Here is a 16,328-nt window from a genome sequence, read left to right as displayed (position 1 = left end):
CTTGATTTTTATTTCTGACCAATTTGTTTCAGTAAGATATCCTTAAATAACAGGTGTTTTGTCAAGGCTGAGCAGTGTTGGGTCATTTTCACCCATCTGTGCAGGAAATGAAAACCCTGAAGATCAACGCAGGTTATGTATGTCCTGTGTTATCCCTGTTCGTACAGCTGACTCTTTCATGTGATGTCATTCAATGTAAATTATTTGAGCCTCAATCTCCAGATGCTTCTGCAATTATGATGGAGAGTGGCTAAAATGCATCTGTAATTGCATTTGCCTAGACAATCCCTAAATAGACACCCAGCACTTAGGTTTTCAGTTCTAGAAAATCAGGTGATCAGATTTTTAATCATGGGGACAGCTGGAGGCTGTTGTACATTTATAATACAGAAACTGAGCCTAAGCAAGCTTGCATTGCTAATAATAGGATTGAGCTCTGGCCTTAGTGACCAGGGATTTTAGGCTGTCGTGTGGACATGCCTCCAATCACACCAAACATATTCCCTTATACTTGGCTGAAAGTATAGCCTGCTTTGTCTTGCTGCTTGGGATTCTTTGAATCCTTTTGTCTACACTCCTTTACTTTGACCTCTCCAGTGGTAGGGTTAATATTGGCACAGGATGCTGGCATAGGTGAAATGATTTCTGAGGGAAGCCCTTCAGTACCTTTTAAGAGGATTCCCAAGGAAAAACGCACATGAAGGATGAGGTTATCTCTATAGCTTTGGGGTAATGTTGATGTGTCGGATTTTTCCTTGAAAAATAGTGCTTGGGATGGTGCCTAAGTGTACATATACCAAGAGCTTATAATGTATCACCTCTAGCAACCTTTAGATAGTGACTATTATGCCCCTTTACAGGTGAGAAAGTGATATTACATGTCCAGGATTACCTGGCAAACCAGTGGCAGACTTAAACTTGAGTCTAGAAAACGTTTATCCCTGTAAAAATGCCAAGAGAATCTTGATATGTAATGGCATGTTTTTCTCTTAAGATGGTATATAGCAAAATAATGGTTAAGTGTTCTAGCTTGGTCACTTAACGTCTGTAATATTGGCCAGTAAAGCTAAAGAAGCTCAGAAATACAGTAACTACTCAAAGAATAGGTTCCTATCACTTATGGCAGCCAAGAATCAAAGCAGGCAGTAATTAAGGGGGTAAAACTTTCCATCGCTTTAAAAAGTGGCATGCTATGCTCCCTGAAGTTGGATAAATTACTATCGTGGCAATCAGTGAAACAAAACAGTAAGACTTAAAAAGCCCAAGAAGAAATCAAAGAACAAAGACATTGCATTGCACTTTTTAATTGCACAGGTAGTTTTAAATAAATGGAGAAAGCACCTTCCAAAAGTTACACTAGCAGGGAAAGATTTCATCAAGCATTTACATAGTAAATTTCCATAGTTTTACAAAAGATTCTTGATCTTTACTTGAACTGTACATGAGGGAAAGGAGTCCCCTCAGGTAGGTGTTCTGCTTGCAGAAGCAAACTAAAGGACCTAAAATCGGAGACAAGCCTGGGATGCCAAGAAGGGAGAAAAATTATAAAGGGCCATTCATAAATTCCATGTCTAAGACACTTGTCCAGTGACCCTTACAGGAGAATTTTAGGGCAAACTTCTGCCCTTAAGATAAAGGTACAACCTCAAAAGCTGTGATTCTAGATTATAGTAATAAATCTGAGTACCTTGGACTGCTGGATGACAAAAGACAATACTTGGGGTGACCTATAAAGTTTGAACAAATACTTTAGAGGAATTCCCTAGGACTGTACACCCTCTACTTTGGCTTTTTGAATGAAGCATAGGCTTCTCTGCTATCTTCCAGGCAGTGTAATAGTCAAGGAAAAGGGCAACAGCATTGGATCATTCCTTAGACACTAATCAGCTGGGGAAAGAGTTCATTGGCAAAAGTGTCCTCCCAAGAATGGTCTACACCAAGCAGAGAGGACATGTCGCTGAAGGGGGAAGGGGAGCCCTCATATCCACAGTCACTATAAGCATCCAGTAGACAGGAAGATGGCTTCGGGCAGTGGCTGGGTGAAAGTAGATCTGAGGTGCCCAGTTCTGGAATGAAGTCATCTTCTACAAGTTCTTCCTTCACTGAGACAGTGAATTCAGGGTGATCTTTCTCTGAGGGGCTGAAAGGTGCTTCCTCAATTTTCACTACCACATTTGCTTGGCTCTCTGTCTCAGAGGGTATCTCTAAGACGAGGGGCTTGGTATACACGTGGTCAAAACGAATCAGTTCATTAATGGCTTCCAGCTTGGCTGATGACGTCCCCAGTGACGGAGAAGAGGAGGCCGGTAAGGAACTGGGTCCTTCTGGGTAGACCTCTGGTTGTTCCTCCAGGCTGGTAGACTCTGGGGAAGGACATCTGAAGAACATGACTGGATCCAAGTTGAACAGAATGCCCAACAGGATATCAGACTGCAAGAGGCAAAAATTCAATGGAATCCAATCATTAGAATGCACCCAAGAATCTACCTTAGAACACTACTAGGTCCCACAATGTAAGTTAATTATTATGCAATAGGATGACCTCCTAGACCCACAGACCCATTTACCTACGCTTCACTCTGTGCTCTAAACCATCTGCAGATAGGGAAGACCGTCAATATTCACTTCTAACCCAACCAAAACCAACTTCTCCTGCCCTCCTCTGCCTGGTTAGGGATATCAGCCATCAAACAGATGGAATTAACAAGTTATAGACCTCTTCACTAAATCCCGATAACCCCTACCTCAGAGTCTGAAGAGTCAACACCGTCAGAATCCATGGGGAGATGTTCTGGAGGGGTGACAACTGGGCCTGCACCTGCTGCAGAGGTGCACGTAGTCTGAGTGCTGCGGACTCAGCAGACCCGGCCACTGGCCTCGCTCCATTCCCCTAGAAGGAAAGACCACCGTGGATGAACAGCTCAAACTGCTGAGTCCTCAAGGAAACACTCACCAGGCAACTGTGGTTCTCTACTTTCAAGAAAGCTAGAAAACTATTCTTTAGAGCTGAAACCTTTCCCTTACCTTTGTTACCTTTCCATTTTATGGAGTCCTCCACAAGAAGAGGAGGAAAGGTTAAGACTAACTTCATTGTCATTTTCTATGCAATGAAACATTTTCACTCCCCAAGAAAAGATTCACAAAGGACTGAAATTCTTAAATAATATCTTCAGAGATGTTCTCCATAATAATGTTTTTTTTTTTTAATTTTTTTTATGTCTTTATTTTGAGAGCGAGACAGAGCACAAGCAGGGGGAGGGGCAGAGAGAGGGAGATACAGAATCCCAAGCAGGCTCCAGGCTCTGAGCTGTCAGCACAGAGCCTCACACAGGGCTTGAACCCACAGACTGTGAGATTCTGACCTGAGCTGAAGATTCTGACTCACTCTGACCGACTGAGCCACCCAGGGCCCCCATCCATAATAATGTCCTTAATAAAGTACTGCAGTGCATTTAGGCCCCAAATCTTTCTGGACAGCAATTTCTTACAGACTAGAACGGCCCTACTGTCAATCTTAGACCACTTAAGTGATCTCAATAAATGGGCCAGGTCCATACATTAAAACCCATGCATCACCTTCTATCAGAGGGGTGTCACCATCAAAATGAATCCTTTCCCTACTTATTCATATTCATCAAAAAACCACTCTAGTTTTAGTAGCGTTCAGTCAGATTTGACTGGCTCTGTTTCTCTAGTTCTCCTTAATGCTGACATGGTACATTCTGTTGGCTATCAGTATTTGTTAGTACTTGCTTTTAGAGAGCTGTGTAACTTATTTTAATTATTAGGCTCTAGTACTATTCACTACCCAGTTGGAAAATGAGTTTAAGTGTCATTAAGGGGTCATGTCACTTAGAACCAGTTCTCACACAGGACATCAGATATAGGAGACAACTCACCTTGGTCTGGGTCTCTGCCTCCTCTTCAGTAACCAGGGCATCCATCCCCAACCGCTGTCTTAACTCTTGGTTCTCCACTACAAGGCCATGCGTCTTCTCTCGTAAAAGCTGATTTTCTAGCAAGAGTTTCTGGTTCTGTGAAAAAGTTCGTAAGAAGCTTTTAAAACATCCAGTTCTTTCACTTAAGGGTCCACCTGGTGAAGTTTCACTACAGCTCGTTTCCTTTCCTTCTCCTTCACCTTTTGGAAAACAGACAGTTGTTCACAGTAGGTACTCTAAGGAAAGGTCATAGTTATGAAAAATAATCTAAGAAGTGCCATTTTGTGGGGTCACAAATACCACAATGCCTCTAACTACTAATATAGACCCAGCAAAGGGTGACTTGTGACTTTAAATATAATGGCAAAAAAAACCCCTATCTTGAACTAGCAAGTAATAGAAGTGACAACAGGGAACCATAAAATCAAAATATGTTTGCTGGCAACAATTTAAGATTAGGTAATCAGTGGACCACGGAAGGGGAAGGGAAACGTTAGCAGACTTTTGGCCAAGCCAGGAAGGGTCTCAGGTTTAAGCGACAATTTCCTATCTGCTTTTAGGAATTTCTTAGTACTAACTTGATAAACGTAATGTTGTTGTAATGTTGTAACTGGTCAACTTTGAGACAGATCTCACATGGATGGATGCCAGCGGTGATCACGTCTGCTCTCCTCAAGCTTCACCACTTAACCACTTAATTACCTAGCTCCCCTAATTTAGACTAGTTTAACTTCCAATTAACTGTCCAATTGTATTCTAAAGAGACGGAAACAACTTGGGATAGGCAGCAAACATCAGAATATTCACCAAGGAAGGATGTACGAGCAATAAAAGGTAAGAGTTCGACCTTAAGTATTTTTACCTCTTCCTCCAAATCTACCACTTGCTGCTCCAGCTCACTCATTCGAGCTTTCTTTCGGTCTCTGGCAGTCTGAGCTGCCACTCTGTTTTTCAGTTTCCTGAGAACAGAAGAGACATACCACAGAGTCATTCCCAAACCTTATTTATATCTTTATTTGAAAACTTGGCCAGCTGCTGCTTTCATTTTCGCTTACAGTATACGGTAGACTAAGGTAAAATACACTCCAGGCTCCTCCCCTCAATGAAACGAAACAAAAAATACAGCATTTTTCATGGATCTAGCTTGAAAAACTGCTTCATTCTTCCCCATATTGCGTCATCCACACCCCCGTCGCATCCCGGCCACAGCAAGGACGCTGGACACAAATACTACTCATCTTGCATCATAAGAGATTTCCTCCTCCCCTTTTTTCACTCCCTCGTAGAACTCAAATAAGGGAGAGGCGGATGCCTCTCGCCCTTGCCGATATTCTGGGCAGTCCCGGGACGCCTGGGCCCGTGTCTGCTCAAGGAGGCACTTAGGTCACAAAAGGCACACTGATCACAGAAGAACTAACATTTGAGGAGAGGTGAATACGTGGCATTTCTCGGCCGATCTTTCCAAAGACCTCATGAAATAGATACCATCTTAAGAACGCGGAGACTAAGTTTGACTAGTGAGCCTCACAGACCTTCCAACAATTGTCATTTCGGCTCCGCGCCTTCCCAAAATAGTAGGTAAACCAGGAAAAGGCTCCTTGACTCCCTGCTACTGCCCAAATTCAGAAACACTGAATGACAGGTCTGCGGTCACAGAGCATGAGGACTCGGAACCCATGTGCCCGAACACCCAGCTCTATGTATCTCTGACATTAGAGACAAAATTGGGCTAGTGGGGGATTTAAAAAAAAAAAAAAAAAAAAAAAAGGCCTAGGCGGCCCCGCACTCCCGACTTCCTGCCCCGCCCCGCCCCACGCCACGCTGGCACCGCACCGGTCAGGCCAAGGGCGCCCAAGCGCGGCAGGCGGCCAGTCCCCGGCCCCTCGCCCTCAGCGTCCGCGCTCCGACCCTCGCCCACCTCCGCAGCGCCTTCTCCTCGGGGCTCAGGTGCGTGAGGCGCTGTCGCTTGCGCGCCTGGGGTGGCCCTCCGCTCGCCGCCTCCGGGCTGGCCCCTCGTTGGTCCGGCACCATAAGTGGCAGAGCCCGGCCGGCCGGGGCTCCGGCGGCGGCAGCGGCAGCGGCTGCGGCGGGCTTGCCGGACAGAAGCAGCACTTTGGGGGCCCCGGCGGCCGGGCTCTGCGCGGATGCCACCACCACCATGGCCCGAGAGTGTGTACGCCAGTGCGCGCCGCCGCCGCCGTCCTCGGGGCGGCCCCGCCGCACCCAGACTTTCTACGGTCGTGGCCCCCCGCGATTGGCCAGCGCCGCGTGACGCGTGGCCGCTCTCGGCACCCATTGGTCCGGCCGGCCCCTAGCAGGCGGGGCCTGAGCGTCCAGCGTGGCGGCTGCGAGGCCCAAGCAGGAGGGGGCGGGGGCGGACCGGGAGGACCCCGGGATGCGGCCTGGAGGGCCTGGAGTTTCCGGGTCTCTTCTGCAAGGGCCCGGAGCCCCGCGGAATTTCCTCGTCGGACGGGTTTTTACCCCCTAGGCTGAAGCAATTCCACTTAGAACGACTGTGTTTAATTCCAAACGAAGAGATTTCCAGACTGATGATTTTATACCAAGACCGCTTGTCACCAGCAGGCTGTCACCTCTGCCCGAACATATTTTATGTCGTGCGCCACGTCGGGCTCCAAGTGGAGCGGAAAGTCGGGAGAGCGCGCCAGCGGGGCCTTGGATTAGAGAAAAGCCTGCAAGGAATTCCGCGAAATAAAGAGTGTTTAGGGAATGAGATAGCGCGTTTTATAACTAGGCTTGGCTCTTAGGTGAGGTTTCATAAACTGAGGCTTGTGATCTCCAAGTGGAAGGAATACATGCAATTTTAATTTGCATTTCTAAATTTTCTATTATGAGCATACTTTTTTCATTTCAGGTGTTAAAACGAGGGTCCCGGGGTCTACCTTCATCCCCCCTGGCATGCGGAGAGGATCGAGGCTCCTGCCCTGACAGCTCAGGAGCAATTTAGGCACATAAATTTATTAGACTCGAGAAATCCGTGGAATCACTCCCCACAGGCATGTTCACTTCTTTTGAAGCAAATTACAAAATGTTAAGTTCCCTGGAATTACAAAGTGATACTTAACTTTAGCAAGTACTTACCGCTTCCCCTGTGCTTAGCACCGTAATGGGTTTCCAGGGATGCAAACATCAGTGAAACTAGCTGGTGGCTGGCACTACTCAAAAAGTGAAAAGATAGAATGGGTCTAGGTAATTTTTCAGTGTCATTAAGTCGGATTAGCTCTTCAATTATATTTTGGTGGGGAGGAAACAGGATAGGAAGAGGGAACTAAATCAAATCAGTCTTTTGATATACAGATCCGTTCTCAAGAGGCACAATTTCTGTTATTCCCAGAACTGGGCCATGAGTCTCCCACAGTACACTGAGCTTGTGCACCTCAGGGCGACCTGAACATACACTGCTTCAGAGAACTGGAAAAGAGGGTTGGGAGGTGATCAGAGAAGCCCCTGTTAGTCCAGCAGGGTGTACCTGAGTAACCATGTGGAGAAGGGCAGAGAAGAAGAGGTGGATGGAGTGCGTTTTGGTCTTGGTTAATGGGGTAGAAATGGAATGTTGAAATTGACTCCTCCAGTTTTGTTTTCAAGGCTTTTTCAAGGCTTTTATCTTTTTTTAAATTTTTTTTTTAAACGTTTATTTATTTTTGAGACAGAGAGAGACAGAGCATGAACGGGGGAGGGGCAGAGAGAGAGGGAGACACAGAATCGGAAGCAGGCTCCAGGCTCCGAGCCATCAGCCCAGAGCCCTACGGGGGCTCGAACTCACTGACCGCGAGATCGTGACCTGAGCTGAAGTCGGCCGCTTAACTGACTGAGCCACCCAGGCGCCCCAAAGGCTTTTATCTTTTTGATAAACATTTAAAATCATGCTCAAAAACAGTAATTTGACCCAATGCAGATTACTATCCATGAAGTCTCAAACACTGAAGACCAAACCTTTGAACAGTTTCATATCCTCTTTGTAAGAGTAATCTGATGTTTCTTGCATCAGGTGCCATTAATATTTTAAAACATTTACTAGGCACTTGTGATAAGAGATATATAAAACACAAAGTTCTTAGTCTTTGTGAAATGCAGGAAACAGTAATGAGAAGCCATAGGTCATTAAGTCTAAATAGATGTCAGTGTAAAACAAAACAAAACAAAACCCAGTTGCAATTTGAAACTAAAATTCAAAAACTGCTCTAATGTGGTAGCCACTAACCACATGTGGCTATTAAGCACTTGAAATGTTGCTAATCTGAATTAAAATTTGCTGCAAATGTGAAATACATCCTCAGTTTGAAAACTTAGTATGAAAAAAAAAGAATGTAAAATATCTGGTTGATCAATTTTTATATTGATTATATGTTGAAGTGATAGTATGTTTGATATTTTGAGTTAAACTGCTTTTTAGAAATTGGTTTCACCTGTTTCTTTTTTTAAATTGGCTACTGGAACATCAAAAAAAATTTTTTTAAATCTTTATTTATTTTTGGGAGAGAGAGAATGTGTGAGCAGGGGAGGAGCAGAAAGAGAGGGAGATACAGAATCCAAACCAGGCTCCAGGCTCTGAGCTGTCAGCACAGAGTCCAACAGGGGGCTCAAACTCATGAACCATGAGATCGTGACCTGGGTTGAAGTCAGACACTCAACCGACTGAGCCACCCAGGCATCCCTGGAACATTTTAAATTATGCAAGTGGCTTGCAACTGTTTCTGTTGGATAGCACTGGTCTATATGATATCAATGTGGGAGATGACACAGATGAAGAGAAGAAAGGGAAATGAAAGTGTGCTAAGGTTCTTGCCTGCCTCATTCAGGGAAAAGCAATGCATAATGATTAATCCTAGATGCTATTAGAATAAGTAGATGTGTTAATATTGATTTTAGAATTGGGGTGCATGTACCCCTAAGGATATACAAAGATTTCCCAAGCAACATGTGGGTACATGGATAAAATCTCTTTTCCAAGGTCCAAATCCTTGAGAATGGTACCTCTGAAGCAGATTCTTTTTCCTACCTTGTTTTTTTGGTTTGTTTTGTCTTTAAATGTTTATTTTTGAGAGAGACAGAGTGCAAGTGGGAGAGGGGCAGAGAGAGAGGGAGACACAGAATCTGAAACAGGCCCCAGGCTCTGAGCTGTCAGCACAGAGCCCAATGCAGGGCTCCAACTCGTGAACCTCGAGATCATGACTTGAGCCAAAGTTGGACGCCCAACCGACTGAGCCATCCAGGCGCCCTTGTTTTGTTTTGTTTTTTAAGTAAGCTCTACACCCAATGTGGGGGTCAAACTCATGTCCTCCAGATCAAGAGTCACATGCTGTAACTACTGAGCCAACCAGGCACCCCTCACCTTGTTTTTTGAGTTACCATTCTTGCATTCTGCAGAATGCAGAATGCTCTTCTCACTCATGTTTAATCTTCCTACGGTGCTTTGCCCTGAGGTAGAAAAATCTCAGGGGGTCTATGGGGTACCTGGCTGGCTCATTGGTAGGACACGTGACTCTTGATCTCGGGAGTTGGGGTTGACAATTCAAGCCCCACGTTGGGTGCAGAGATTACTTAAAAATAAAATCTTAAAAAAAAAAAAAAAGAAAAGAAAAATCTCTGAGGGTCCAAACAAATAGGTCAGTTTAACTATTAGTGATGGTGTTGAGAAAGGAAATGACAGTCATCAGTGAGTATCAAATCTCTTTCCAGCTGCACTGGTTCTGATTTTTTGTTTTCTTCTTCTTTTAAATATTTATTTATTTATTTTGAGAAAGAGAGAGAGCACAAGCGGGAGAGGAGCAGAGAGAGAGAGAGACAGAGGGAACAAAGAGCTCTGACATACTTCTCACTCAGATGCCTTACTCAGACTCCCCAATTAACTTTTTACTGTGTTTGCCTGATCAATCCCTCTCTCCCTTCTCTGTCTGTATGTATGTATGTAAGAGTGTATTCGTTTTTTTCCTGAACAATTTATGAATAAGTTGCAGATAAGATGCCCCATTACTCCTAACTACTTCACACATATTTCCTAAAAACCAAGGCATATTCTCTTCATAACTGCAGCACAACCATCAAAATCAGGAAATTAACATATGTATAGATGCAACATCACCATCTGGTCCTCACACTCCATTCAAATTTCTCTGATTGTTCCAATAATGTCTTCTAAAGTCCCATATCCAGTCAAAGATCAAATATGGCATATCGTGATGACCATGTCTCTTTAGTGTCCTTTCATTGGGAACAATTCCTTGGTCTTTTCTTGTCTTTTCTGACCTTGACATTTTTGAAATGTACAGACAAGCCACAGGTTGGGTTTGTCTGATGTTACTTCATGATTTATGCATTTAGGGCAGCAATATCACAGTGTTGCTGTGTCCTTCTTAGTGCATCATATCAGGAGGTACATGATGTTGACTTGTCCCATAACCAGTGATTATACCTATAACTATAAATTGGTTAAGATGTCTGTTAAGTTTCTCCACTCTGAAGTTAATTATTAAGTATTACACTTATTAATAAGTATTTTATCGAAAGATATTTTAAGATATCTACCTATCCTGTTTTTTTTTTTAATTTTTTTTAACGTTTATTTATTTTTGAGACAGAGGGAGACAGAGCATGAATGGGGGAGGGGCAGAGAGAGAGGGAGACACAGAATCAGAAGCAGGCTCCAGGCTCTGAGCCATCAGCCCAGAGCCCGACGCGGGGCTCGAACTCACAGACCGTGAGATCGTGACCTGGGTCGAAGTAGGACGTCTAACCGACTGAGCCACCCAGGCGCCCCCCCTATCCTAGTTTTTATTAGACTTCACCCACAATTTTAGTATCCATTGATGCTTCTTGCCTAAATTAATTGTTACTATAATGATTACCAAATAGCGATTTCCTAATTCCATCATTCCTTCTCCATTTTTACCTGGAATTCTACCATGAAGTAGAACTTTCTTTTCTTATTTATTTACTTATATCATTATCCACTCATAAAGTCTTATTTTACTCAGTGGGTTAAAAAGACTCTATTACTGGGGCGCCTGGGTGGCTTGGTCGGTTAAGCGTCCGACTTCGGCTCAGGTCATGATCTCACGGCCGGTGAGTTCGAGCCCCACATCGGGCTCTGTGCTGACCACTCAGAGCCTGCAGCCTGTTTCAGATTCTGTGTCTCCCTCTCTCTCTGCCCCTCCTCTGTTCATGCTCTGTCTCTCTCTGTCTCAAAAATAAATAAACGTTAAAAAGACTCTATTACTACATTATTTTATTCTCAAACTGCCTCAGGCTCAGCCAATGAGAACCCGCCTTTTAAAGTTGTGGTAAAATATACATAACATAAAATCTACCATCATAACCATTTTTAGGCATGCAATTCAGTGGCCTTAAGTACTTTCACATTGTTGTAAAACCACCACCACCATCCATCTCCAGAACTCTTGCATCATCCCAAACAGAAACTCTGTGTCCATGAAACAATAATTCTCCAGCCCTCCAGCCCCTAGTTATTCTTAGACTAGCCCCTCTATTCTATTTTCTGTCTCTGTTAATTTGCCTCTTCTAGGTGCCTTGTGTAAGTGGAATTATACAACATTTGTCCCTTTTTATCTGATTCATTTCACTTAATATAATGTCTTCAAGGCTATGTGTGTTGTAGCATGTATCAGAGTCTCTTTTTGACATGTGTCCTCTCTGACATGTCCTAATCCCTGTTTGAGCATATCTTTATTTTCTGGTAAAATAAGATATTCCATACTCATTCTTTCACAGGCCCCACCTTGGAATTGGCCATTTCTCCAATGAGCTCTGACTCCTTTTAGTGGAAAATGATGTTTAGTGACACAGATATGGGCACTAGGTGTGCTCCCTGCTCTAGGGGATCATCGCTTCTAGGTCCTCTCAGTGGATAGAATTAGGAGATATATTTATTGTGCATGCATATGCATATCCACATATATAGAGAGATATAGAAAGAGACTTATGTACATTTATACTTATTTTTATATTCATCTATCTGTATTAAAAGCTCATGAGTGCACACCAATGACTCCAATCCAGTCCAGCACCAAAGAGTTTATTCTAGCCTTTCCTCTTTTCATAATTTTAACTCAGTTAATTGACACAGGCTCCCATTAATCTCAATATGGTTACTTATTTGCTAAATCCTCATGTATGCGAATATTTTTAACCACCCTATTAGCAATGGTTAGTTGAATCCTCAGACCTGGAACGTACCAACCCTCCACCACAGCCAGCCACTCTTGGTCAAATCCTTGGCTCATATTTTAAAATGCGTATTCACATTTCATTGAACACATTTAAAAGAATGATTTGAAAAAGTTTTATTTTAAAATGTCAATACTCCCAGTTATGTTAGAAATGACATTTAAGCTTATGATTGAGGAACTTTAGGTGTTAAATTTAAAATATATGGGGGGGTATGTAGTTTTACTAAATTATTTTAGGGACCAGGTGAACAAAAAAGTTTTAAGACCCTTGTTGCAGAACCAAAACATTAGGAAAGACAAAGACAGGTGAGCAACTGAGGCAAAGAACAAGAAAGCATCATTCCAGAAATTACAAGGAAAGAGGAAAACATGAGAAACATAGTAAGTACAAAACAGGAAATAATATGGAAGGAATAAGGCCAAGTATATAAATAATAAAAATTAAATGGGAATGGATTATATTATCTTTGTAAAAGAGAAAGCCTCTCTTGAGTGAAAAATCCAAGATCTAACCATATGCTGTCTACAATTGATACACATAAAACCAAATAGGGTAAGAATGGAAAATGGCTTATTGGACAGATGTTCACAGTACGAAAGCCTACGTAGCAATATTAACAATCAGACAAAGTAGAGTTTAAGGCAAAGGCATTAAAAAAGGACAAAAAACGGTATTTCATGATGATTAAAGGCACAAGTTATCAGTCATAAATCTTTATAGAGTAACATCATTTTGAAATGAACAAAACAGAGACTGAAAATAAATGGTGACAGTGACAGATCCGCGGTCACAAGGGGAGACGAATACACCTCTCTCAGAAACAACGGATGGAGCAGACAGACAAGTTGGAATAGCGCAATTAGCAAGCTTGATCGAACAGAGAACTTTCTCCCTGTTAAAAGATAAACTGAGGCATATTAAACATTTTTAAGAGTTTGAGCAAAAATCGAATGGGGCAGTGCCCAGCTGGAAGTGGTTAGGAGGATACCACCCACAGGAGTTGGGGAAAGACTTTGGTGGAGAAGAGGTAGAAGCAAAGCAAGAATTGTTCGGTTGGCCGGAGTTTAAAATGGTTGCATTATGGGGCGCCTGGGTGGCTCAGTCGGTTAAGTATCCGACTTCAGCTCAGGTCGTGATCTCACAGCCCATGAATTCGAGCCCCATGTCGGGCTCTGCTGACAGTGCACAGCCTGGAGCTTGCTTTGGATTCTGTGGTCTTCCTCTCTCTCCGCCCCTCCTCCATTCATGCTCTTTTTCTCAAAAATAAATAAACATTTAATAAATAAATAAAATCGTTGCATTATTTGGGAAGGCTTAGTAGGCTATTAGTGATTTGTTGTCTTTAGGTTTTGATTTGTTTTTAATTTTTTTTAATGTTTATTTATTTTTTTTTTTGAGAGAGGACAGAGACAGAATGCAAGCAGGGGAGGGGCAGAGAGAGAGGGAGACACAGAATCTGAAGCAGGCTCCAGGCTCTGAGCTGTCAGCACAGAGCCTGACCTGGAGCTTGAACTACTGAACCACAAGATCATGACCCGAGCAGGAGTCGGGCACTTAACTGACTGAGCCACCCAGGCGTGCCCCCTTTTTGTTAAATTTTTTTTTAATGTTAGGTTTTGATTTCTTAACATCAAGACATTACGGCCCTAGGTTTTAGTTTGCCTACATGCTTACATAGGCTACTAAAGCATTAGAGCCACCCCAGGCTAATAGCCCCTTGTTTAATTAATGTAACACCCCCAACCAAGAACAAGTTGTGTTTTTTTAAGTTTATGTATTTATTTTGAGAAAGAGAGTGTGCGTGCACAAGTGGGGAAAGGACAGAGAGAGAGAGGGAGAGAGAGAATCCCAAGCAAGCTCAGCACTATCAGCTCAGAGCCCGACATGAGGTCGGATCTCACAAACTATGAGACCATGACCTCAGCTGAAATCAAGAGTCAGATGCTTAACCGACTGAGTTACCCAGGTGCCGCTAACCAAAAACATGTTTTTATTCAAATGAGAAACATTTCCAAAATTTGATCCCATTTTACTCTTTTTATTATTATTAAAGTGTAGTTGGCACCCAATGTTACATTAGTTATAGGTGTATAACATAATGGTTGACAACTCAATACATTCGTTATTCTGTGCTCACCATAAGCAGAGCTGACATCTGTCACACACATCACTATTATAATATCATTGACTATATTCCCTATGCTGAATTTTTCCTCCTCATGACTGATCCCATTTTACTCTTGAAGAATGAGACTGACCATTGTGCTATAGGTTTAGAAATGGAATTGCTGGGGTGCCTGAGTGGCTCCATTGGTTTAACTTGTGGTTCCTGATCTCATGGTTCATGAGTTCAAGCCTCAGGTCGGGCTCTGTGTTGACAGCTCAGAGCCCAGAGCCTGCTTTGGATTCTGTGTGTGGCTCTGTGCCCCTCCCCCTGGGCATGCTCGCTCGCTCTCTCTCTCTCAAAGAATGAATAAACATTAAAAAAAAATTTTTTTTAATGGAATTGTTTTCACGTTTTGACTTCTGTGAATAAAGCTGTGGTGAGCATTTGTGTACAAATCTTTTTTTTTTTTTTTTTTTTAGTGTTTATTTATCTGAGAGAGAGAGAGAGAGAGAGACCGAGCGTAAGCAAGGGAGGGACAGAGAGAGAGGAAGACACAGAATCCGAAGCAGGATCCAGGCTCTGAGCTGTCAGCACAGAGCCCAAGGCAGGGCTGGAACCCTCGAACCTGGAGATCATGACCTGAGCCGAAGTCAGACGCTTAACTGACTGAGCCACCTAGGCGCCCCTGGGTACAAATCTTTGTGTGAAAGAAATCCTTGTATTTTCATTTCTTTTGACTAAATACCTAGGAATGAAATTGTGAGATGGTGTGGTAGGTGTATGTTTAACTTTTTTAGAAACTGCCAGTTTTCCACACTGGTTTTACCATTTTACATTCCCACTAGTGATGTACTGTTTTCTTTTTCTTTTTTTTCTAATGTTTATTTATTTTTGAGAGAGAGAGAGAGAGAGACGGAGGGAGGGAGGGAGGGAAGGAATGAGTGGGGGAGGGGCAGAGAGAGAGGGAGACAGAGGATCCAAAGCGGACTCTACACTGAGAGTGGAGAGCCCAATGCAGGGCTCAAACTCCCAAACCTTGAGATCATGACCTGAGCGGAAGTCAGATGCTTAACCCACTGAGCCACTCAGGCACCCCTCGATGTACTGTTTATTTTCTTATGTCATTAATGTAGATAGTTATTTAACTTTTCATTAATACTCAACTTTTCATCATGTTGTATGTTTTTTCCAACTGGATTTCAATATGCTCAGTAGAAGTAGAAGCCATGTGCTAACCTCCTTTGCTCATCTATGTTTAATATAGTCTTGAGTACTAGGCATTCAATAAATATTTTGGGGGGGCCACCTGGGTGGCTCAGTCAGTTGAGCATTCAACTCTTCATTTCAGCTCAGGTTTGTGGGATCAAACCCACACTGATTGTAGAGCCTACTTGAGATTCTCTCTCTCACTCCCTCTGCCCCTCTCACCAGCTCATGTGCTCTCTCTCTCTCTCTCTCAAATAAAGAAGTAAATAAAATTTTAAAAATGTTTTTTGAATGATTATTCAACTATTAGGTTGTCTGCAATATGGTTTTTTTTTTTTTGGCAATATATTTTAAAAGATAGAAAATCTTTTATATTACCCTGGAAGATTGCTACATAATACCATTTTCTTAAACGCAGAATTCAACATAAGATTGGTTTATACTGGACTCATTACAAAAAGCCTGGAATGTGCTCATTTTAAGACACTAAGGCAATCTTCCTTATTAAGAAAAAAACAATTGTTCAAAGTGTCCAGCTGAAAGCATTCGGTTTCCAGATTCCCTTGAAACTATGGATAGCCATGTAATAATACAATTTATGCTAATGGAAAGTGGAAGTTCTAGGCAGAGAGGATTCCAGAAAAGTTGTTAAATGTAGACTCATCTGGGATTCCTTTCATATTTTGCCTGTTGCCCTTTTCCTCCTAACCCTTTCTTCTTGCCTGGAATGCCGATAAAAGGGCAAACGACTAAGAAGTCAGCAGCCATCTTGCAATATGAGGAAGGAGGCCACTTGCTAAGGATGACAGAGAAGAAAGACAGAAGGAGTCTGGGTTCCTGATGGCATCATGGAGTGACCCTCAAGCCTGAAC

General features: G+C 42.9%; 1 protein-coding gene across 1 annotated transcript; it reads right to left on the bottom strand.

Annotated features, from left to right (window-relative positions):
- Positions 1–1,288: 1,288 nt before the first annotated feature.
- On the bottom strand, positions 1,289–6,151 carry XBP1 (X-box binding protein 1). Its single transcript, XM_042962697.1, is given in 6 exon segments — positions 1,289–2,430; positions 2,745–2,852; positions 2,855–2,890; positions 3,900–4,034; positions 4,801–4,897; positions 5,857–6,151. Coding segments are annotated over 6 exon segments (1,176 nt in total). The 5' UTR covers positions 6,099–6,151; the 3' UTR covers positions 1,289–1,872.
- Positions 6,152–16,328: the final 10,177 nt, after the last annotated feature.

The sequence above is a fragment of the Panthera tigris genome, chromosome D3, assembly GCF_018350195.1.
Source record: "Panthera tigris isolate Pti1 chromosome D3, P.tigris_Pti1_mat1.1, whole genome shotgun sequence".
NCBI lineage: Eukaryota > Metazoa > Chordata > Mammalia > Carnivora > Felidae > Panthera > Panthera tigris.
The sequence above is the reverse complement of the archived record's forward strand: the minus strand, read 5'-3'. Positions and strand labels throughout refer to the sequence as shown.